The 24,437-nt window shown below is 44.7% G+C and overlaps 3 protein-coding genes across 4 annotated transcripts in view; 1 reads left to right on the top strand and 2 right to left on the bottom strand.

The window, feature by feature from the left end:
- Nucleotides 1–1,535: 1,535 nt before the first annotated feature.
- rnmt (RNA (guanine-7-) methyltransferase) lies at nt 1,536–17,175 on the bottom strand. The gene is made up of 11 exons (XM_063009328.1): nt 17,129–17,175; nt 16,359–16,456; nt 15,437–15,572; nt 15,231–15,353; nt 13,119–13,234; nt 12,217–12,398; nt 11,741–11,905; nt 9,846–9,963; nt 7,404–7,505; nt 3,484–3,517; nt 1,536–2,834 (listed from the first exon to the last, which is right to left on the bottom strand). Exons 1-11 carry the CDS (start codon nt 17,145–17,147, stop codon nt 2,797–2,799), a joined length of 1,131 nt encoding a protein of 376 aa, XP_062865398.1. The 5' UTR covers nt 17,148–17,175; the 3' UTR covers nt 1,536–2,796.
- Nucleotides 17,176–17,259: 84 nt separating this feature from the next.
- On the top strand, nt 17,260–20,471 carry fam210aa (family with sequence similarity 210 member Aa). Of its 2 annotated transcripts, none has more exons than XM_063009352.1 (4): nt 17,260–17,318; nt 18,381–18,746; nt 19,333–19,444; nt 19,542–20,471. In XM_063009352.1, exons 2-4 carry the CDS (start codon nt 18,409–18,411, stop codon nt 19,815–19,817), a joined length of 726 nt encoding a protein of 241 aa, XP_062865422.1. In that variant the 5' UTR covers nt 17,260–17,318; nt 18,381–18,408; the 3' UTR covers nt 19,818–20,471. The 2 variants fall into 2 exon arrangements, with proteins under 2 accessions (XP_062865422.1, XP_062865415.1); XM_063009345.1 differs by lacking the exon at nt 17,260–17,318 and adding an exon at nt 17,758–17,865.
- Nucleotides 20,472–21,102: 631 nt separating this feature from the next.
- ldlrad4a (low density lipoprotein receptor class A domain containing 4a) overlaps nt 21,103–24,437 on the bottom strand; it is a 24,604-nt gene continuing 21,269 nt past the window's right edge. The window contains exon 4 of the mRNA XM_063009338.1: nt 21,103–24,409. Within this exon, the coding sequence (XP_062865408.1) occupies nt 23,933–24,409 (477 nt within the window). The 3' untranslated portion in view covers nt 21,103–23,932. The remainder of the gene's footprint in view (nt 24,410–24,437) is intronic.

Genomic DNA, 24,437 nt, shown 5'->3' with positions numbered 1-24,437 from the left:
TACATTTATAATATATGTTTTGTGTAGATTATATTGACTCGTCACTCGACTCGAACTCGTATTTTGTGACCAGACCAAGGCGTCGAAGCTCCTACCATCAGCTCATCGGAACTAAACCCACATCAACCAAAATCAGAAAGTTTCCCATGAGCAAGAACACAAAACCTCACGCATTTCCCATCATCCTACACTCCCGAGAAGAGGGCGTGTCTAAATCCTTAGCTCCCTTAAAATGCTCCTACTGAGGCGCCTTAATTCTGAGTGATGATCTGACTGAATGACGAGGGAGCGCCCGACGCCTCCTCAGCGCTGAAGATCAATCCCAGCATTCAGTGCGGCACGACTTTCCTCACAAAGAACTACAAACATGGCGGACGAATCAATGCGGAGCAACCAAGAGTTCATTTCTCATGTAAATAAAATCTCATTGACGTTTAATCTGTATAAAGGTGTAATTATACGAGTGTGGGTTTATTTGTAAATTGGGGCGTTTTCGGTACGCGGGGGGAGACGTTAGCCGGCGTGCTAGCGTGTTTGAACGTCCTGATGCTAACTGTGTTAGCGTAGTAAGCTAAAACTGCGGTGACGTAAGTAGAGCGTCTAAATAATCTGCCTCATAAGCTCCAGGTCTCATTAGAATCCTCTGTACTGAGGAGCTGATCAGGTTTAGTCCAGGACGATAATAAACACTCTGTTTTTAAGCAGAACCTGTTTTTCAGCTCCTCGCTCGACCCTGGAAGGATCCGACCACGCGGGAGACGAGCGTCCATTCAGCTCAGAAGGTCTCGGCGATTACTGACACAATAAAACCGCCGTGTGACTCATTCCTGCTCTGACTAACAAGCCGCAAGAGAAGAAGAAAATGAGGATTAAAAAGCACAATCTTTTTCTTATACGTACGTCTTGCGCGTCGTTCTGGAGCTACAGCTCGACCTTAATGAATCACGAGCGCGCTTCAGTCCGGATCCTGGGCCAGTTCATGATTGAAGCGGCGGGATTAAAGGTAGCGCCGAGCAGCACGAGTGAACGAGAGAAATAAAAAGGCTGCGATTCATTTGGTTAAAATAATAAATAAATAACTAACTATAATTCTGTTCTAGTTTGAGTTTGCTTCGTTTGAGGCTGACGTTGTCCCAAAGGGCATGGCTTCGATTCTCCAGCAGGGCGGCCAGGCTCCTATCAGTGTCTGTGTGGGTTTCCTCCGGGTGCTCCGGTTTCCTCCCACAAGTCCAAAGACATTCAGACAGGTCAGTTGGAACGGCTACTAGAAACTCCCGTGTGTGTGTGTGTTGTGTCTGTGATGGACTGGCGACCTGCCCGGGGTGTTTCCTACCTTTCACCCACCCACTGCGACCCTGACCAGGATAAAACGATTGTAAAACGTGATTATGATCATAATAATGCGCTTGCATTTGCAGACAGGTTGCTGTTGGCACGGCAACAAGGTGAATCAACCTAAATTAGTGTCCATCCAGTCCTAAGAGCTTCCGAGAGGACTGGCATTGATAGTGATCTGCGTTCCAATTCATCCCAAAGACATTCAACAGGGTTCGTTTATTTAATATTATTGTTTATATCATCAATAATAAAGAGGGTGTCCACATACTTTTGGCTGTATAGTACATCTTACCATGATAAAAAAAAAGAAAAAGAATATTGGCATGTGCCACATACTTATTCATGAAATAAATTCAAGCCTGTTCGTTCTCTCCGCTCACACTGACACACACACACACTGACACACACACACACACACACACTGACACACACACACTGACACACACACACACACACTGACACACACACACACACACACACACACACACTGACACACACACTGACACACACACAGACACACACACACACACTGACACACACACTGACACACACACACTGACACACACACACTGACACACACACACACTGACACACACACACACTGACACACACACACACTGACACACACACACACACACACACACACACACACTGACACACACACTGACACACACACACACACTGACACACACACTGACACACACACACTGACACACACACACTGACACACACACTCACACACACAGACACACACACACACACTGACACACACACAGACACACACTGACACACACACACTGACACACACACACTGACACACACACACACTGACACACACACACACTGACACACACACACACACACACACACACACACACACTGACACACACACTGACACACACACACACACACTGACACACACACACACACACACTGACACACACACACTGACACACACTCACACACACAGACACACACACACACACTGACACACACACTGACACACACACACTGACACACACACACACACTGACACACACACACACTGACACACACACACACACTGACACACACACACACACTGACACACACACACTGACACACACACTGACACACACTGACACACACTGACACACACACACTCACACACAGACACACACACACACTGACACACACACACACACACTGACACACACACACTGACACACACACACTGACACACACACACTGACACACACACACACACTGACACACACACACACACTGACACACACACACACTGACACACACACTGACACACACACTGACACACACACACACACTGACACACACACTGACACACACACTGACACACACACTCACAAGCTATTTGACTCGTACAGAATCGTCCAAAAAGAAACTAATAGAAAATAAAATTAAAAAAAAAGAATAAAACATGATGTCGCTGGTCATTCCAGTTCAGGCCATCTTCTCAAACACAAACACCAGGTAGATACCTGCAACACACACACACACACACACACACACACACACACACACACACAACCTATGTAAGTGTATTCACATTTACAAAACAATATCATATTAAATAAGCAAAGTTATCCCTGAATACTGAACCACACCAACATTTAGCATTATTATTATTATTATTATGCTAAGAGAGAAAGGGGACTTCCCTAAACTGTTGCCAGAGTGTTAACAGCACATCATTCACCTCTTATCATTCTTATAAACCCGTTAGCAACGAATGTGGCAGAAACGACTACATTCAAGTATTAGAAACGGTGTACACGTACATCTGCGGACACCCCTGCTAACGCTCTCAACTTCACAGGAACAGTTTAGGGAAGGCCCTTTCAACCTGCCCACCCTGAGACGCAGCCAATCGCGTCTGTGTAAGTGCTTGGCCAGACAGTAGCAGACATGAGATTTAAACCCGAATGCCTGAGATCTAAACCCGCCGTGCCACCCAAGCACCCAACGTTCGGTCCATCATACGCCATTCTGCCCATTCAGTCAACATTCCGATTCTTCCACAAGGTGCCCTTATGGAAACACCAGAACCTGTTAGTTAGGTGGGATGTCCACATACTTTTGGTCATGGGGGTAACATAAATGTAAAGGAAGCAGTGATGCAGTACGTACTTGTGGCCTCCCACTCGGATTTGGACATTGTTCCCTGTGAAGACACAAACACACACACACACACACACATCAGCACGGTACCCAACAGTGAGCGTGTTTTAGCATGCGTGCTGCATGACGTGATTCAGTGCGCCGTGGCAGACGAGGATTTATGGCCCTATTCGAAAGCCGTACAGCGGCGGCCCCGGAGGTGCTCGGGCTTGGACCCGCGACCTTCCGATTCACTCGGCCGGCCTGCAACTCTCGAGCTGTTTTATATGCTAAGAAGTGTGTGTAGGAAATTAGGATTCGAAAGTGATCGTTTTTAAGTTCAATGTCGGGCACCATCAGCGTCTGTGTACTGTGGGAGGAAACGTATGCAGACACTGGGAAGAACATGCGAAACTCCACACAGAAAGGACCCGACTGCTCCATCTGCGTCTAACATTTGGACACCTAAAAGTTGGAGGTCTGTTTTGCTTTGAAGGTCCAAAGATTGAAAGATTCGCACTTCTGAGTTCGGTCCTTTATACGAGTTCCATACTTTGTCCTACACGACGTTTTCTCTGTGTGTTAAGCTTCGCTCCGTCTGCGTTAGCTCTGTTTAGATGGGACCACGTGCCTTGTTCAGGTCTCTGTGTCTCAGGTCTCTTTTTCCCTTGGTTTCAGTGTCCGCATGTTCCACGTTCCATCTTTAATTTGTGCCCAAGCTGCAAAATTGTGATCGTTTCTATTTACTACGCCATGTTGTCACATTTATGATATTCACGGCATGGATCGATGTTTTATGCTAGTTTTATCGGTCTTGTATTGTACATATACAGTGTATCACAAAAGTGAGTACACCCCTCACATTTCTGCAAATATTTTATTATATCTTTTCATGGGACAACACTATAGAAATAAAACTTGGATATAATTTAGAGTAGTCAGTGTACAGCTTGTATAGCAGTGTAGATTTACTGTCTTCTGAAAATAACTCAACACACAGCCATTAATGTCTAAATAGCTGCAACGTAAGTGAGTACACCCCACAGTGAACATGTCCAAATTGTGCCCAAAGTGTCAATATTTTGTGTGACCACCATTATTATCCAGCACTGCCTTAACCCTCCTGGGCATGGAATTCACCAGAGCTGCACAGGTTGCTACTGGAATCCTCTTCCACCCCTCCATGATGACATCACGGAGCTGGTGGATGTTAGACACCTTGAACTCCTCCACCTTCCACTTGAGGATGCGCCACAGGTGCCCAATTGGGTTTAGTCCATCACCTTTACCTTCAGCTTCCTCAGCAAGGCAGTTGTCATCTTGGAGGTTGTGTTTGGGGTCGTTATCCTGTTGGAAAACTGCCATGAGGCCCAGTTTTCGAAGGGAGGGGATCATGCTCTGTTTCAGAATGTCACAGTACATGTTGGAATTCATGTTTCCCTCAATGAACCGCAGCTCCCCAGTGCCAGCAACACTAATGCAGCCCAAGACCATGATGCTACCACCACCATGCTTGACTGTAGGCAAGATACAGTTGTCTTGGTACTTCTCACCAGAGCGCCACCACACATGCTGGACACCATCTGAGCCAAACAAGTTTATCTTGGTCTCGTCAGACCACAGGGCATTCCAGTAATCCATGTTCTTGGACTGCATGTCTTCAGCAAACTGTTTGCGGGCTTTCTTGTGCGTCAGCTTCCTTCTGGGATGACGACCATGCAGACCGAGTTGATGCAGTGTGCGGCGTATGGTCTGAGCACTGACAGGCTGACCTCCCACATCTTCAACCTCTGCAGCAATGCTGGCAGCACTCATGTGTCTATTTTTTAAAGCCAACCTCTGGATATGACGCCGAACACGTGGACTCAACTTCTTTGGTCGACCCTGGCGAAGCCTGTTCCGAGTGGAACCTGTCCTGGAAAACCGCTGTATGACCTTGGCCACCATGCTGTAGCTCAGTTCCAGGGTGTTAGCAATCTTTTTATAGTCCAGGCCATCTTTGTGGAGAGCAACAATTCTATTTCTCACATCCTCAGAGAGTTCTTTGCCATGAGGTGCCATGTTGAATATCCAGTGGCCAGTATGAGAGAATTGTACCCAAAACACCAAATTTAACAGCCCTGCTCCCCATTTACACCTGGGACCTTGACACATGACACCAGGGAGGGACAACGACACATTTGGGCACAATTTGGACATGTTCACTGTGGGGTGTACTCACTTATGTTGCCAGCTATTTAGACATTAATGGCTGTGTGTTGAGTTATTTTCAGAAGACAGTAAATCTACACTGCTATACAAGCTGTACACTGACTACTCTAAGTTATATCCAAGTTTCATGTCTATAGTGTTGTCCCATGAAAAGATATAATGAAATATTTGCAGACATGTGAGGGGTGTACTCACTTTTGTGATACACTGTATATGTTTTCAGTCTACTATTATTACTGTATTACCTTGTGTGAGAGTTTATTTTAATGTATCGGGTGTGTCGTCTTTGTTTTCCACTGTTGTACCTTGGGTATTCGTGCAGGATGTATTTTATGGTGATGGGTGTCTTTACCAATTCTGGGCTCTTCTCCTCGTATTAAGTGTGGGTGTGGCAGTCTGGAACGGTTTATTCTACCTCTAGTGTAGATCAGCGTTTTTCAAACGTTTTTTCAAGCGACCCAAGCAACACTATGCATCTTACTCTCTCTATACAAGATGTAACATAAAGCCTCCACAAGGGGGCATTTGCATACAAGTTTATTTAATTATTATTTTCCTCTGCAAGCTATTTTTTTGGCTGGTGACCCACCTTATACCCGGTTCAGGTTCACACTACACGACTTTTTTGCCCAGATTTTCGCTCGGCAGCTGGTCGTCAGATATCTGATCCGAGTTGCACGTCTGGCAATGAGTGCTGTGTCGAACAGCCAATGAGAACTCAGGATACGATGTGAGGGGAAACGCAGGAGAGGAGTGTAAACAGGTGGGACAGGAGCGTAATATAGTTTATATCAGAACACATCAGCACACACACGTTTTACAGTATTTCTGACCTGATCGTTCTCTACAAAACACCCACGCTGCATTGCAAAAATTTTAACTAACCTCCAACTCACTATGGAACAATCCATGCTGCTCGTGTTGCCAAATCCACTCAGATTCATTTATTTTTCCTTCTTGTTTTTACGCTGCACATCAGCGCACAAACTTTGATCGCTCGCTACTTGTTGACGTGCATTTTTGGACGTGGTGTCATTAAACCCCTCGTCACTTCTCACGTGTGTTTTCGTGACAGATATTTGGGAGAGCAGAGAAGCTCACCTGTGATTCCAGTTGTAGTGTGAAACCCTCTATCGCCGATCAGTCGTGTAGAGTGAAATACACACCGACCTGAAAGACTCCCGAGTGCAAAAGATCCAGTCGTGTAGTGTGAACTTGGCATAAGGGTCACGACGCAGGGTTTGAGGGTAGAGAACCTGGACCGTACGTTTTCCATCATGTATTTTTGGTTTATTCCTGACGTTGGGGTGAATCTCGTGTAGTTTATTGTGTTTATAGGTATTTTTATTAAGCGTTTTTGTTTAAGCATTTTCTCCCGACTTTAAGCGCGTCCAATTACCCGACTGCATTACGTTTCCTCTCTACTGATGCTGATCCCCACTGCTGATTGAGAAGAGCGAGACCGACACACGCCCCCTCCGGCGCGCGCGAGGCACCCGACTGCATTTATTAACCTGCACGAGGTGCGTTCATACGCCGATCGGCTTTGTGTGCAGAGAGCCACACCCTGATCAGCATTCACTCCGTGCAGCGCCATCGATCAGCCAGCAGAGGTCGTAATTGCACCAGTTTTGAGCTCCCCTCCGGCTCCCAGTAAGTTCTGGGTACTTTCAGTTACATTACCCATGTACATCACCGTTCTAATCATCTGCATTACAAGCCGTGTGATGCGTTTGTACCAGTGGCAGCGAGATCCCGGGGCTCTGCGTTCTCCTCTCGGCGTGATCGTACTCCCCCGTAGTGTCTGATGCCAACCTACTTCGGTCATCCGCCGGGTATTGCTATAGCAACACACACACACACACACACACACACACACAGTGTTAACACTTTCATCCCAGCACTCAGAAATAGAGAGAGGGAGAATCACTAACAGGGACGGAAAGAAAAACAAACACACACACACACACACAGACTAAATCAGAAAGCCAAATATTAATGGACTGACGGGTGAGGAGAGATGAAAACACATCTCACACCGTCAGAAGAGTCTGAATGGCGGTGATGACGACGCCTCTCGTGGCTGGAGGAGTATAATTATTTCGCTCTCCGAGAGGGAGGGACGGCATTTCTGTCTCACCCCGCAATCAGAGCGAGCATCAATCCCGATCAATCTCGACCGCCTGAGCTCGAATTCACATCATTTCCACACATCCGAAAGCCAAAATTCAAGATTCAAATGTTTCACAGCTTTCCGGCGTGTGAATTGGGACCACGAAGACAAAGAGGCCGATCAAAGCGAGGACGGCGAGACAGAGCGATTAGAAGATAGAAGATATACTTTTTTTTTTGTCATATATACATATACAGGTCCTTCTCAAAAAATTTGCATATTGTGATAAAGTTCATTATTTTCCATAATGTAATGATAAAAATTAAACTTTCATATATTTTAGATTCATTGCACACCAACTGAAATATTTCAGGTCTTTTATTGTTTTAATACTGATGATTTTGGCATACAGCTCATGAAAACCCAAAATTCCTATCTCAAAAAATTAGCATATTTCATCCGACCAATAAAAGAAAAGTGTTTTTAATACAAAAAAAGTCAACCTTCAAATAATTATGTTCAGTTATGCACTCAATACTTGGTCGGGAATCCTTTTGCAGAAATGACTGCTTCAATGCGGCGTGGCATGGAGGCAATCAGCCTGTGGCACTGCTGAGGTGTTATGGAGGCCCAGGATGCTTCGATAGCGGCCTTAAGCTCATCCAGAGTGTTGGGTCTTGTGTCTCTCAACTTTCTCTTCACAATATCCCACAGATTCTCTATGGGGTTCAGGTCAGGAGAGTTGGCAGGCCAATTGAGCACAGTAATACCATGGTCAGTAAACCATTCACCAGTGGTTTTGGCACTGTGAGCAGGTGCCAGGTCGTGCTGAAAAATGAAATCTTCATCTCCATAAAGCTTTTCAGCAGATGGAAGCATGAAGTGCTCCAAAATCTCCTGATAGCTAGCTGCATTGACCCTGCCCTTGATAAAACACAGTGGACCAACACCAGCAGCTGACATGGCACCCCAGACCATCACTGACTGTGGGTACTTGACACTGGACTTCAGGCATTTTGGCATTTCCTTCTCCCCAGTCTTCCTCCAGACTCTGGCACCTTGATTTCCGAATGACATGCAAAATTTGCTTTCATCCGAAAACAGTACTTTGGACCACTGAGCAACAGTCCAGTGCTGCTTCTCTGTAGCCCAGGTCAGGCGCTTCTGCCGCTGTTTCTGGTTCAAAAGTGGCTTGACCTGGGGAATGCGGCACCTGTAGCCCATTTCCTGCACACGCCTGTGCACGGTGGCTCTGGATGTTTCTACTCCAGACTCAGTCCACTGCTTCCGCAGGTCCCCCAAGGTCTGGAATCGGCCCTTCTCCACAATCTTCCTCAGGGTCCGGTCACCTCTTCTCGTTGTGCAGCGTTTTCTGCCACACTTTTTCCTTCCCACAGACTTCCCACTGAGGTGCCTTGATACAGCACTCTGGGAACAGCCTATTCGTTCAGAAATTTCTTTCTGTGTCTTACCCTCTTGCTTGAGGGTGTCAATGATGGCCTTCTGGACAGCAGTCAGGTCGGCAGTCTTACCCATGAATGCAGTTTTGAGTAATGAACCAGGCTGGGAGTTTTTAAAAGCCTCAGGAATCTTTTGCAGGTGTTTAGAGTTAATTCGTTGATTCAGATGATTAGGTTAATAGCTCGTTTAGAGAACCTTTTCATGATATGCTAATTTTTGGAGATAGGAATTTTGGGTTTTCATGAGCTGTATGCCAAAATCATCAGTATTAAAACAATAAAAGACCTGAAATATTTCAGTTGGTGTGCAATGAATCTAAAATATATGAAAGTTTAATTTTTATCATTACATTATGGAAAATAATGAACTTTATCACAATATGCTAATTTTTTGAGAAGGACCTGTACAGTTGTACAGTACTATGGAATTCTTTCTTCACACATCGCAGCTTGTTTGGAAGCTGGGGTCAGAGCGCAGGGTCAGCCATCGTACGGCGCCCCTGGAGCAGACACAGAGCCTGGATTTGAACCGCCAATCTTCCGAGCCCAAAGCTCCACCCACTAGGATACCACTGTCCCCAAAGTGAGTGAGAAACACGTGCACGTACCTCCAATCCCTGCATCCTCTGCAGCAGAACCTTATTCCTCTGGTCCTTCACCTTCTCCTCGAAGAACTGATGGAACGTCCTCTTATACACCAGGCGCATCTTGTACTTCTTCGCCATTCTGATCAACAGAGCGGTGTAAACGAAGCAAATATCACGTCTCTGCTCTCGTCTCCCTCAATTACATTAGATTAGAAACGTCCTCTGTATTTATTATACTGTTCGTTTACCTGTACGGTGTATATTGTACCCGTTTAGAGCTGAAATGACAATAAAGCCTCTCTTAAACTTAAACGTCCAGAATAATTAAGAGTAACAGGGAAGAATGTTGCTACGATTCATTTTCGGTTTATTTGTTGTACGGCGGTACAGCAGTCAGACCGAGTACAGCCGAGCAGCATGCCCCGGGGGTTCGAGTTGGCCCCCCCTGCTCAGGTTTCCTGCTGCCCACTCAAGCCAGTTCTGAAAGCATGGCGTATGACAGGGTTTTTTATGCAGCTACCTGCATTCTGTCCATGATTATCACACAAACACAAACTAAAATCTATCTAGCGGGCATAATTGGCAGTGCCGGCAGCAGACACGGTTCTGCTAGGGCGGGATGACCGGACTATGTGGGTGGGGTCTTCAAACGCTGTGTAAGGACCCTGATTAGCAGATATAGAGGCGCCTGTGCAGAGTGCACGGGTGAAAAAGGGTTCCTCGCAGGTCGGCGCAATATACCCACCTCAACCACAAACAGGGATCCCCAAGCAGTGGAAGACAAATTGACTACACTAAACTGGGAGAAAATAAAATAGAAAAATAAATAAATAAATAAAAATCTGGCAATCTGGTCCCACTGTGGTTCACCATCTGTAATGTAAAGCATCCACAAGGGGGCATACATTTACAAATTCATTTTGTGTTTATGTGCCAGTTTTGTTTGTTTATTTATTTATTTATTTATTTAACAATTATTATTATTTTTCTATGCATTTTTTTGGGTTACGACCCACCCAAGGGTATTTTATGACGCATTACATTTTCAGACACTACTGGCTGTGCCTGGGGGAGGTAAAGCCGTACGCTGCACTGTCTAATCGCAGTAGTCACAAGTGGAATACAGAGAGCAATGCGGTGAACTCCTGCCCTGTGTCCAGTGTTTCCAAAGAAACCGGGGGCCCGTCACGCCCTCCCTGATCAAAATAAAGTAGTAGTAACTCCTGAAACATGCTACTTGTGCAAGTTTGAAATGGGCGTGCCCCCCCCCCCCCTTCCCCAAGAGGAATATTAGCATGGCTCTCCATGCGTGATACGACTCTACCTGGGAACCAAACACGTGTCAAAGGGGGCGTCTGGTGATCCGGCTCCCCTAGATCTGATCGGGGCTTGTGCAAGTGGCAGAAGTTCATGGTATTTTATCGACCCCTCACTTTAAATCCAAGACTGCCCCCTGCTGGTTCCACACATTATGATCCTCTATGCTGGGAAATAGTTCAACCCAGTCGTCTGATCATAGCAACCTGGTCCTGATCAAAGTCCCTTAGGGACTTTATGCTAATCAGAGAGCGTATACATTTATATTTTACATACTTACACTACTGTGACAGTATACAGTCTAAGTAATTGAGAATTAAGGGCCTTGCTCAAGGGCCCAAAAGTGACAACCTGGCCAGGGTGGGGCTTCTTAATTTGGACTGGACCCAGAGGAAACCCACACAGAGAACATGCAAACTCGACACAGAAAGGACCCAGACTGTGCACCTGGGAATCGAACCCAGGAACAGTCTGGGGCGCTTGACCCTGATCCCTGATCATAGATCCCTCAACCTTAGATGTTCCAGAGCTACCCAGTCACGCACATTTTGAGGGATGGTTCTGACGTACAGGAGAAGCAGATTTAGAAGAAGACTCACTCTACAAAGAGAGGGAAGTAGACCAGAAACTCGGGGACGTCCACCACGCCCTCCAGGTGGAAATCGTACTGACAGCCGAACAGCGGGTACTCGCTTTTCTTCTGGAAGGTCACGCGGTACACCTCGTTCCCGAAGCTGTTCGAGTCGGACTCCTCCAGGCGCCTCCTGCGGACCAGGGCGACAGCTCAGGTTATGAACAAAAAACACACCATATACCGTATTCTCTCTGAACCGACGCGTGAATGACGTCTGGTGTCACGCGGAAACGTTTGGGGGGTTTTTCAGAAGTACAGAGACGCCTCAGGAAGCGCCGCCTGTTCCTCTACGAACTGACGGGCAGCGACGAATTATGAATCACAGAGCTCGTCAATCAACACGGGCGTCCTCCAGCGGCATGACGGCACAGATACCCGTTATATAAAGGGTTTAACTATCAGTCGTGTGTGTATACGCGTGTGTGTGTGTGTGTTGTTTACACCAGCTCGTAGGAGTCCGGAGTGGTCCCGATGAAGAACCCGCCCGGCCGGAGCTTCTCACAGGCGTTCCTCATCATGGTCTCGGCCTGTTTGTGGCTCTCGAAGGAATAATGATAGACAAACTGACAGCTACAGACGTCAAACTGCTGCTCGGGGTCGCTCAGCTTCTCACTCAGCAGCTCCTACACACACACACGTTTCACATTATTATTATTATTATTATTATTATTTTTGCATGATCGTTAGTGCTGAACAGGTTTGCTTGCATGTTCCTATAAACCCCGAGAGCTCTAGCATATATAGATCAGCTCCTGATAAGGTGGAACCTTCCAGTTCACCGACCACAGATGACCTCTAACGTCCGGTCCAGGCAGCACAACACGGCTCTCGGATTTGGACGGGTGCACGTGTTAGTCTCGGCTCCCCTTGGCCAGCGCGGTGATGGTGCAGCCAAGTCGGCCGATCAAAAGCTCAGATGAATATCAAGGTTTAACATCACGGACAATTTCGTATCACCGACTCGCCTCGCTTGCATGTTTCTGCACTGTGGGAGGAAACCGGAGCTCCTAAAGGAAACCCATGCAGACACGGGGAGAACATGCAAAAGTGGGGATCAAGCCCAGGACCTTCTTGCTGAAGCGACAGTGCTACACACCCGAGAACTTAGGATTAAAATCGTGACCGTGTGAGCGCTGGCATGAAATGCACCAACAGGAGGACGGCACAAAATGAATTTATGGATCACAGCGGCATTTAAACCGGAGTCGCTTATATTAATACATACCAGTAGACAGGTTCTGGTACCAAAGTTCTGGTTCAGTCGATAAGACTCTAGACGCTAGAAGGTGTGTAATGTTAGCCAGTGTGTGTGTGTGTGTGTGTGTGTGTGTGTGTGTAAGAACCTTGGTGCAGTCGGCGGTGATGAACTCGGCGCTGAAGATGCGCTCGCTGGGGTGACTCCTCCTCTTCATGTCATCGTAGCGCTGCTGACACTGCTCCACCGACACCGCCGCGATGTCTGCAACACACACACACACACACACACACACACACACACAGGTATATCAGATTCATCAGTTCCAGTTTAATATCAAAACACAGGCACGTACAATTTTGTGTCTCGTCATCCTGACTGCACGTCTTTGAACAGTGGGAGGTAACCGGAGCTCCCGGAGGAAACCCACACAGACACGGGGAGAACATGCAAACATGCAAACCCAGGACAGTGCTACCCACCGAGCCACCGTGCCACCACACAGTGGTAACAAATCTCACTAAAACACCAGAGTCCTAAACAAAAACCACCGACGCTTGATGTAAATTCAGACCGGAGCTGCAGATCTCCACAGAGTTCAGAGTGCTGATCTGTGACGCACCCTCACCCTCACCCTCACCCTCACCCAGCTCCCCCTACAGACACTTTTATAGAAGGACCGGAACACAGTGTGCGGAGTGGGATTGCACAAGTGACCTTGGCAGACGGGTAACAAGAGGGGCTACAGTGGGCACAGGTTTACTGACACTGACTGAAATGATGCTGCCTGGTCTGATATATCTCAAATTTCACTACAACATACTAAAGGTGGAGTCAGAATTTGGCAATCGTGCAAATGAACCAAAACCTCTGACGTCTTCATGGAACCCACGCCACCAGCAAGAAGATGACCACTACATTATTTATTCATTATATTATTCCCAGTAGTTGCTTCATTCTTAGTCGTAGTGGCTTCAGAGTCTAGAATAGGAACGTTTCAAGAGCAAAAGTACAGTGCTCCTAGTTGTAATACAACCAACCAACCAACCAACCAGATGCTCCTTAAATCTCAGAGGTTGAGAATTATGGAGGCAGGGCTCTAAGACTAACTTTTTGCACTGGTTGCACTGGTGCGCCTAACTTTTTTTCTTAGGTGCACCAGCACAAAAGTTAGGCGCACCCAAATTTTCGACCTCATCGCATTCAACACCTCAGTTTTACAGGTTCACTTTTTTTTTCTTTCGCTGTCCATATAGGCAGTATTGACTTATAAATGATTAACGAACAATCTGGTCAACATGAAGTTCTTTATTTGAAGCACAATTCTACAGGAAAGGTAACTTACTGAAAAAGTGTTGGTGCTTAAAGTGCTTCACTGAGCTTTTAAATTTAAACTCAAGATAAATGAAATAAAAAGAAAATCTAAATTAACAGTGCAAGTGTTTTAAGGGCTTCAAATCTCATTTAATGATAAGAATATTACATACGATTAATGCAGTAAGGAGACGCATATTATTGACATAGGCTACATGACATTATTACATTTTGAGTCAGTTTGCTGCTGATATTTTTAAAGTGCCTTAAAAAATCATGAACTGTGTGATATGACGTGGTAACAGTGACCCGGACAGAACGAACACCGCTTAACGTGAAGTAAATCCAGCTAAACACAGATACATGTGGAGCTGTTAGACTGGGTTTGATGGTTATTTCACACAGATGTTTGTTTGTTTGTATCGTGGAACTTTAATGATGTTTTATCTCTCGAGTCGAGCGCTGAGCAAATCGGTCGTTTACGTCGAGAGTCGCGGTGAAAGCGAAGCGCAAAACTCTTCTCACGTCAGTGAACTAAAGAAAACAACAACTGAGACGAACACGTCACGTCTTCTCATCACCGATATTTGATTGGATTGATGTTTTTACATAAAAAACAACATCTGTAACAGCAGCACAGATGCTCACACATATTCTACACACTCCGCCATGATATTACTGCTCTTAACTTTCGCTGTGTAACGCTTACTGTTGATGACGCCGGTCCCGCCCTTCACTATCTCTGATTGGTTAGACATATAGATATGATTAGATATGATTAGATATGGATCTAACGTGTGTCTGTTGTTGCACCCGAGACTTTCAGAGTCACCGAGACTTTCTTTTCCCCTCGAACGGCTGGTCGCACCGGTGCCACCTCAGATTTTTTTCAGTCGCACCATTGAGAAATTGGTCGCACACTAGAGCCCTGGGAGGTTTGATCTACCTGCACACACCAGCCTGCTGATGCGTCCTTTCCTCCACTTGAGCAGATCTCCTCCCTTCCCACATCCCAGATCCAAGACGGACACCTCCCTCCGGTCCCTCCTCACCGTATCCAGGATCTCGCCTGGAAAGAACATCTGGAACGTTACAGTGGAACAGCCGATCAGTACGTTCCGTACTCGGGGTCAGAGTGTGGGCTGCGTTTACCGATCAGTACGCTCTTCATCCAGTTGTTGAAGTTGCGCATGTGAACGATTCTGCTCTTGTTGCGCTCCACTAGTCCACATTCCTGCAGAGAGTTGTAGTGTGAAGCTACTTTGCGACTGTGACCCTCTCCCGTGTCCTACAACACACACAGAGCAACAGGAACAATTCACAACACTGGTACGCAGGGAATCGACACTGGAACAGGAACAGCGGCAGCCGTGAACACAACCCACAACCCCGTTCGACATGGTGCCAGCCCACTGCCTACCATTTCAGGTTTCTGGGTTTCTGGCTGCTGCTGCGATGATGACCTCTGCTGGCTGGCCAAGGAAATATTTAAAGATATTAGTGTGTGACTCTCAGTACGCTATACTGCTCTCTGCAGCGATTGGTGCAGGGGGCTCCAGGAATTGGATACGACTACACTGGGAGGCATTCTCAGGCTGGCAGGCTGTTTACATTTACATTTTCGGCATTTAGCAGATGCTTTTGTCCAAAGTGACTTACATTACAGTGTACAGTCTGAGCAATTGAGTGTTAAGGGCCTTGCTCAAGGGCCCAACAGTAGCAACCTGGCAGTGGTGAGGCTTGAACCAGTGACCTTTTGATTACTAGTCCAGTACCTTAACCACTAGGCTACAACTGCCAATACAGGTATAACTGGCTGTGCCTGAGGGAGGGAGGGAAGGAGGTTATTGCCAGAGTACAAGTGCGCCCCCTGCTGCCTGGTGGAGGCGCCTGCACTAGTGATGAATGATTTGAAAGTTGCATAGTGTGGCCATATAAAGTCTGCGACTGCACGCATGCCAGAGGAGGTCGTGTGATAGTCTCAGCTCTCCTCGACCAGCACAGAGGTGCAAGAGGTGGAAAATTACCCCAAACTGAAAAAACACACAGATGTATTTGTAGTGTGGGACGTTACCAGCTTCTTTGAAGGGGAGACCAATTCATCTCGGTCGTCTTCATGTTTTCTTTTCCTCAAACAATCGGCTCCTGACGGAATCGTCCCGTTTCCTTCATCTACCAAAACAGAAAACAGAACAATAAATAAACATATAACATCCTTACTTTACATCATTTAGTACTGTCAGAGCAACATGAAACACTCTATTAGAAACACCTATCTGATATGTTCGTTTATTCATTGTTTTATAAGCTATACAAGCCATACAAATGAACAGTGGATATACAATTACTGACTGAAGCCTTTCTATCGGTCACTCTGTGCACTATTTATCAATGGATTATTGTCAGGCTTTAATAAGTTAAGCTCTAACTTAAACGTATTGGAGTCTGAAGTAGCTTTTAATATTTTGATTTTAAATAATGTGTGCGCGTGTGTGTATATAAACACCTCAAAATATATACACACACACCATATTACAATTGTCGAATTTTTAAGAGGCTGTATTCCAGATTACACCTTCTTCACTCCACAAGCACACTACGATATTAAATATCCATACCCTATGTAGTGCACTACATGTCAAATGATGTGCCGTTTAGGATACAGCTCTAAATGAGCGTAACAAGTAAGGAAAACCATTGTGCACATTTAAACGGATAAATGCGTGTTTGTGTGCCAAACACACCAAACCAACACGGGCGAGTCAGTGTAAAATCGTGAAATCTTTTAAACCACACAAAGCGCTGCAAGACGCCATTAAACATGATTAGCTTCGTGCTACTCACTCGAGTCTTCCGCCATCATGAAGCCCGCGTCTGCTGTTCTTTACTCGCTACGTCATTAAAATCCCACCTTCTGCTTTGTGATTGGCTGACCGATTGTACATGCGAGTGCGCCGTATGAACACTAGAGGGCGGAAATGGACCAGTTCAGTTCTCACTGACAGGATTCGCAGGGAGGAGGACGAATATTTATGTAAAACCGATTTAAAACCTTTTCTGAGGGTTAAATATATAACACATTATACAGAAAACAAACATAAACATGGTATTTTGCTGCAAATGTGACCAAATAATAATTATTATTACTATAACTACCGTTATTACAATTTATGTTATTGTTTTTATATGGTGTTATTATTATTATTGCTGTTATTATTATTAATGTGTTGTACTTCAGGGTTTCGTACATTATTTATTCATTAAACTTTTATTTAAAATATTTTTTGAGGGATTAAATTGAATGAAAACGATTCTATAACTATTTTATAAACCTTGTTTTTTGCAGTCGATGGCAGCGCAAAGCATTTTGGGAAGTGTAGTTTTATAGCAGTTTCTCAAAATGCGAGTGTATATGCTTCATACTACATTTCCCAGAATGCTTTGCTTACGTGTAGCCCACATTTCTGGCGATTGCGTAGCTATGTGAAAATGACAGAAGGGACATGGCGAGAATAGAGTCCGATTTGCGATGTTTCTGTGGATAAAAGTTAAAATATAAAATGCTGGAACCGGATATAAATGTACGTAAACATCTCTTGCTTTAATAATTAGAACTGCGCGATTGTTTTGTATGTTTTTGTTGAATAATTTGCACTAGATGTTCGGTCAGATTAAATGTCGGAGGCTCAGGCTGCGTATCAATCCGCATACTAGTGCACTTAATAGTGTGTGGAATTAGTGCACTACATATTGTGCGGGTTCTCATTTCGCATACTAGATAGTGAGGTAGCATGCGGTTTGGAACACAGCCGCGTTTTGCTTGGAAAAATAGTTGTTTATTATTTTTTATCAGTAAATTTTAAAAAATAGGGCTTACAAATACCTAAACTAGAGAAAATATGTAAATACTAACTGCTTAAATGACATACTAAATGCTCAGAAGTATGTGGACACCTCTTTTTACTAGTGTATTCAGCTATTTTAGCACAAGGGCACTGCCCATAGTTATGGATATGATGTAAAAGGTGGGTGCATACTAATGGATTTTAATTGTATACCTTACATAAATAAAAATGTACCTCTCTGATTCCCACAGGGACCTCTGAGCCGATAAGTGGTACAACATGATGCGTTTCCTGTGTGGACGAGAGGCCAGGCGGGTTGCCCTGCTCTTTCAGACCCAGTTTTCATCGCCTGGCCGCCTCGTTGCTCAGAACCAGCCGGGATCTGGATCACGATGGATCTGCGCTTCCTCCTCCCACCTTAGTTCTCAGAAAAGTTCCTCTGGAGATGGTCAGCTCGGTCCAGGGGAGAGTGGAGACACTGATCCTTTGCAGGATGAATCTATTGGACTGGTGCAGAGGTTTAAGAGATCCTTCAAACAGTACGGCAAAGTCATGATCCCTGTCCACCTGCTGACCTCCTCCGTCTGGTTCGGAGCTTTTTACTACAGTGCTATGAAGTAAGCATGACATTAAGGACTTTCTACACTTGAAATCGAGATGTCCAGTTATTCACTTGCCACTAAACCATCAACATCAAAATCTCTGTTGGGGGTTTCAGTTTTTCTGACCTGTTGATTTTCCTGGTTAGATTGTTACTCTAACACACATCCTTGAGATTCTGGTTTGTCGTTTCCTTCATTTAAAGTCTCAGTGCTTGAAGGTCAAGTCTACGACTCTTAGTTTAAAGTCAGAAAGACACGAGGGCTGAGTGGCATGAATCCTGAGGACAAATTTCTATACAATAAAAATGCACATTGTACACTATATGGCCAAAAGTAATTGGACACCTGAGCTTGTCGGACGTCCCATTTCATAAAAACAATAATATGAAATCAGAGTGACCTCTGTGTCAGCAGCCGCTCTTCTGAGAAGCTTCTCAAGACTTCGTAGTGTGTCTGCGTATGGGAATTTGTGCCCGGTCAGTCAGAAGATGACTGCATTTGTATGGCTGGGCACTGATGCGGGTCAAGAAAGCCTCAGTTGATGTTCCAATTCATTCCAAAGCTGCTAATTCAGTGCTTGTTTTACGTTTCTGTGCTTCAGAGGAGTGAATCTGGTGCCGTTCCTGGAGTACGTCGGGTTCCCTGAGAAGCTGGTGAAACTTTTGGAGAACTCTCAGAGCGGCTACGCACTGACCGCGTACGCTCTGTATAAGGTAAGAGATCTCGCAGATTCCGATCCAGTAGATAATAGCCATAATGTCAAACATCTAAATGAATTTGTATGGTGAATTTTTCTCTGATGCGCCGCAGATCGCCACTCCGGCGAGGTACACGGTGACGTTAGGGGGTACGTCCCTCTCTGTGAAGTATCTGAGGAAGCACGGGTACATGTCGACCCCGCCACCGGTCAAAGAATACCTGCAGGGGAAGATGGAGGAGACCAGGGGAAAGATCTCTGAAAAGATGGAGGAGACCAAGGATCGCTTCTCTGAGAGGATGGAAGAGACCAAGGACAAGTTCACGGGAAAACTGCAGGAGACCAAAGACAAAGTGGGTCTGGGGAAGAAACCCAAACAGACTGAATGATGATCCTGCGAGGCTGAGACCTCAGCACCACTTCAGTTATGAGATGAAAAACACTAAGCGCTTAATAAAGACGCCGCTTAAGAGGCATTAATTCATGCATTCACTCATTCATTCATTTGTATTGTTGTGATGTAGAGAGGGTTCGTTTTGTAGCTTTGTGTAAAATCACGTTGTGTTTAATGATCTGACGTCCTTTAAATGTGACGAATGTGCAATTCGGAGGCAGAGGGGGGGGGGAATACTTTTTCACACCTCCAAATAACAGGGCTAGATGTTTTGCAAAGCAAATTCAATGTATTCAAATATTTAAAGCAGAGTGTAACAGTTAGGAGTCTTAGATTTAGACACTCGGGAAGAGTCACTGGCCAAAAGTATGTGGACACCCCTATTAAATGTAGAGCTTAAGTGTTTGAAGACATGTCGAGGTTCTTCAACCCTACTGAGCATCTTTGAAATGAATCAGAGTGCCGACTGTGAACCAGGCGTTTTGGTCCAACATTGATGTCTGACCTTACAAATGCCGTTTGGTTGCCAGTGTTTTGGAATGGGCTGTTCAACAAATCCTACGGACAAGTGTCCACATACTTTTGGCCAGCGCAAACGTGAAATCCATTAGAATTTTGGATGGCAAAAATAAATAAAAAATGGAAAGAATCTTTGGCCTGCAGGGATGCAGTGTTTGTTGTGTTGGTGGCATCTTCTTGCAGGTTCTGCTTCCACCAGAGGCCTCCTGAGAGCTTCAGGGATTGATGCTGGATTTCAGCAGTTCTTTGGACTCCAGCTCAAGACTAGACAAGCATCTTTAATGTAGCTTACATTTAACATTCTGTACTCCTTCAGTACACTTACAGGTCATTGGAATTGGCAATGGAAACAACCACTAAATGCAGGATCATGGATTTAAAAACATACCGAACCAAACAGTGTTCTGTCGATTTGTCCTACCTTATCGAAATTTCCTTCGGTGGTACAGATGTATAGGTATAGTAAATATTTTTAAGTTTTATCGATTTATTATTAAAACTAGACTACGGGTAGCACATGTCGATAGATCTATATTTTGTAATAGCACGAAATGATAGACGTTTGCTTAATGAGGATATCACCGGTATACCATGTAGTGGAAAATGCTGAAACAGAAAAAGGTTCTGGTTACTGGTGTAGCTAAAACACATCAATGTACTGATTCTGAGGGGTGTCCTGGTACTTTTTGGCTAATTTTAGAGTATTTAAAATAAGAAAAAGAGAAAGAAAAAAACAAAAATGAGCCACACACAGACGGAACTGAATGATCCAAAACCTTTATTGTTTAGTCTGCATTCGTGTCGGTTCGGTGAAATATGATACAGTTTTTCTGTCTGATGGTTGTTGTGGTTTTTTTTTAGCGTGATTATTCCAACATCTAATTCACTAAATAAAAAAGTCAAATAAATAAATGGCAAGCGCTGGCATTAATAATGATAAGAACGTCTCTGGAAGTTATAAAAGCAGCAGCAGCGGCGGCAGCAGCAGATTCTCCTGTGTAATAATCATCACATAGCAGATTCAACGGTTTTTATCGTATAGGAAAAAATATAAGAAGTTTTTTTTTTGTAACGTATATGACCATACTGTAGCATTATTTATATTTTCATACAAAAGACAGAAAGCACAAGTGGAGAAGAGGGGATTCACAAAATCCTGAAGCCGGCGTGTTCAGTTCCTCTCCTCTGGATATGCGCTTTACATTATATTACACTATTAACATTTGTTCTTTCTCTTGTGGTATCTTTTCTACCCATTGGGTAAAAATATGTGCATAATATTTTCAAGTTATGTCGATATATACAGCACAGTACGAATAAACAAAGTGGGACTAGTGAAAAAAGCACCGTAGGAAAAGTGAGGCACAACGAAGGTGGGGACGCGGGGACAGGAGTGCAAAGTGACGGGGCTCCTATAGTTCTTTAACACGACTTTTAGGCACCGAATCTGCTCGATTGACATGCAAAAATGGCTTAAAAAGAACTAAAAACGAACGAACAAAGATACTCGAGGTGTTCGTTCCTCTGCTAAAAACACTAAACATTTAAAAAGAAGCAGAACGAACATAAACAAATTCACAAAAGAACGAACACGGGTGTGAAAGAAGCTGTCAGGAGCAGCGTTAGCATTAGCTCTAGCATTAGCACAATACAAAAAGAATAATACAAACAAATCGCTAATCTAATGGCGAATGTGATCCAACCCGGTTTTTAACACATCAAAGTTCACTTTCCCTTTTTTAAATCACTAACTAATCGTTTAAGTTCGAACAAAGTTCATTAAATGATCGTTACATTACCGACAGCTCAATTGCTAACAAATAAAATGGAATACTCCAGCTGACTGAATGTGATTACCTAATTTAGCTTGCTAGTTATCAATCCCGCCAAGTTAGAATGCTAGCAAGTTATCACTTTGTGGCAAACAAGCGGCGAACAATAAAACAACAACAAGCGACCGAACATTTAAACCCTCGCTTTTATAAGATTACTTTAAGTTGGAGAAAGGAGGTAAAATACGGCTAAAATATTAGCAGACCAGCCTATTAGAACTGCAGTAGGCTAGCTTATCTGTAACAGTGTACCAGAAAACAGGGATAAAGAAGCTAAGAAAAGCTAAACGGTTTGGCGACTAGCAGAATACCAAGTGAGGAAAAATGGTTTAAGGATTCGTTGTTAGCATGCACACTGGATAGCGCGCTTGTAACCTGATAGCTAGTCGATTAAATTATATGAATCTTCTTACTCTCCAAATGTTAGCAATAAAAAGGATTAATAAATAAAAAACGTGTCTGACTTTGTATTTTAAGTGTGACCAAGTACGCTGAAATTTCTTAGATATAATTCAAGCTGACTGATTAGCAAGTGAGGTAAACAGCACGCTAGCAAGCTGGCTAAGTTCCGCTATGTGCTTATTTTAAATGTAACAGAAAATGGGGATTATAATTTGTACATTGTATGTTTAATAGTAGATAAGGAAGATAAACATAAGTCCAAAAACCAAGCAAGCATTAACAAGTTGGCTGGTTAGCAAGCTAGAAAATGATCATCTGGTTTTGTTCACGGGATCGTATGTAGCTAAAACAGTGGTATTAATAAAGGGAAATGTTTTTGCCAGGTATATAAACTAGAAACTCACTGTGTTATTAAATACTAAACGTATCTTTACGTTAACGTTTGTCAGAGCGCGACTCAAAAACTGAGAGTGAACGAGAGGAAAGAGAATTATTTTCGCCATGCAATCATAAGTAAAAAAATGGAATAAATACTGAGTCCCACAGCGAAACGAATTAAGGTTCGACAAATAAGACACATGCATTAACTGCGGATGTGCATAAGACTACATTTCCCATGATTCCCTTGCATTCGGACCGCCATGACAGAGCTGAAGCGAGAGAAGTTTAAAGTGCTGTTCTGACACGATGAAAAACAAACGTCAGAAAAACGTCGTCCGTCTGCACCAGCGCTCGTCATTCGGCCTGTGGGAGTTTTTTTTAAACACCTCTTTTATTTTTAAGTGCTATCTCGTAGGTCAGTCGTGGAATTTCTAGGCTGGACCAGGATTCGGCATTTTCACTGAATAAAAACGCAAAAACTAAATGTAATACTAGAATACGATCAAATAAAGTACAAAAAAATACCATTGAGGATAAAAAAGTTCTGATCTTTAAGCAATAAGTTAGTGCAACGTTTATATTTTTCTGCATTGGACGTGAAGCGTAGTCACACGCACATCTTGGCACTCGAGGGTTTTGATTGGTTACGAAAGTTTTTGTGCACGAATGTACAAAAAAAAAACCAAATCCAAAAACTTGCGCCGATCTGCAAAAATGCCGAATTATTTTAGATCAAGAAGGCGAAAAGAAACGAACAAAACAGCCAGCAAGCGAAACATCCACGAGGCCACAAGTTCTAGCAAAAACAAATAAAAAATATACAAAAAATATTCGTATAAGCTTGGTTCCTCGATCGTTCTGGATTATAAATTGTGCAAGGGCGTGAGTGCTCGGAGGAAAGCCGCGCGCCCCTTTCGCATGTTTATAAACACAGTTCCGGGAGCACAGTGCCTGCGCGTTTGTGCCGGCCAGCCAATCAGCTCGGTTTATCTCGCGGTGCGTCCGTCGTCTTCCTCTGATTGGACGGCGGCGTGTTATTGCTGTGCTGGTGCAAGAAAGAGGTGGAGGGGGCGGAGTTCGGGTAGGGCCGACCAATCACTTCGCTGTAAGTAGGAGGCGGCCCTTGTCCTTGTAGCCGGGCGTACGAGGCGCTCTTGCCCGAATGCGTGCTGGGCGGCTTGGGCCCGTAAACGTCTATGATGTCGCTGTCGAATATGGTGCGGTTGGGCGGAGCTCGCACAGAGGCGCGGCTCAGTTCCAGCTGCTGCTCGGGGCTCCTGAGGGCCAGAGTGCAGGGCCCCTTATAGGGCGGCGGCTCCTCTCCATCCGACAGGCAGATTGTGGGAGGGAGCTCGATTTGCGTCTGTAGTTGTGGGTACGTGGGCTGGAAGCGGCTCGACCGCTCCCTTTGGAAAAACGAGGGCGGGGCGAACGTCCGCGACCCGAACATGACCTGAGGGAGAGAGAAAAAAACAAGAAAA

The sequence above is a fragment of the Trichomycterus rosablanca genome, chromosome 2, assembly GCF_030014385.1.
Source record: "Trichomycterus rosablanca isolate fTriRos1 chromosome 2, fTriRos1.hap1, whole genome shotgun sequence".
Lineage (NCBI taxonomy): Eukaryota > Metazoa > Chordata > Actinopteri > Siluriformes > Trichomycteridae > Trichomycterus > Trichomycterus rosablanca.
The sequence above is the reverse complement of the archived record's forward strand: the minus strand, read 5'-3'. Positions and strand labels throughout refer to the sequence as shown.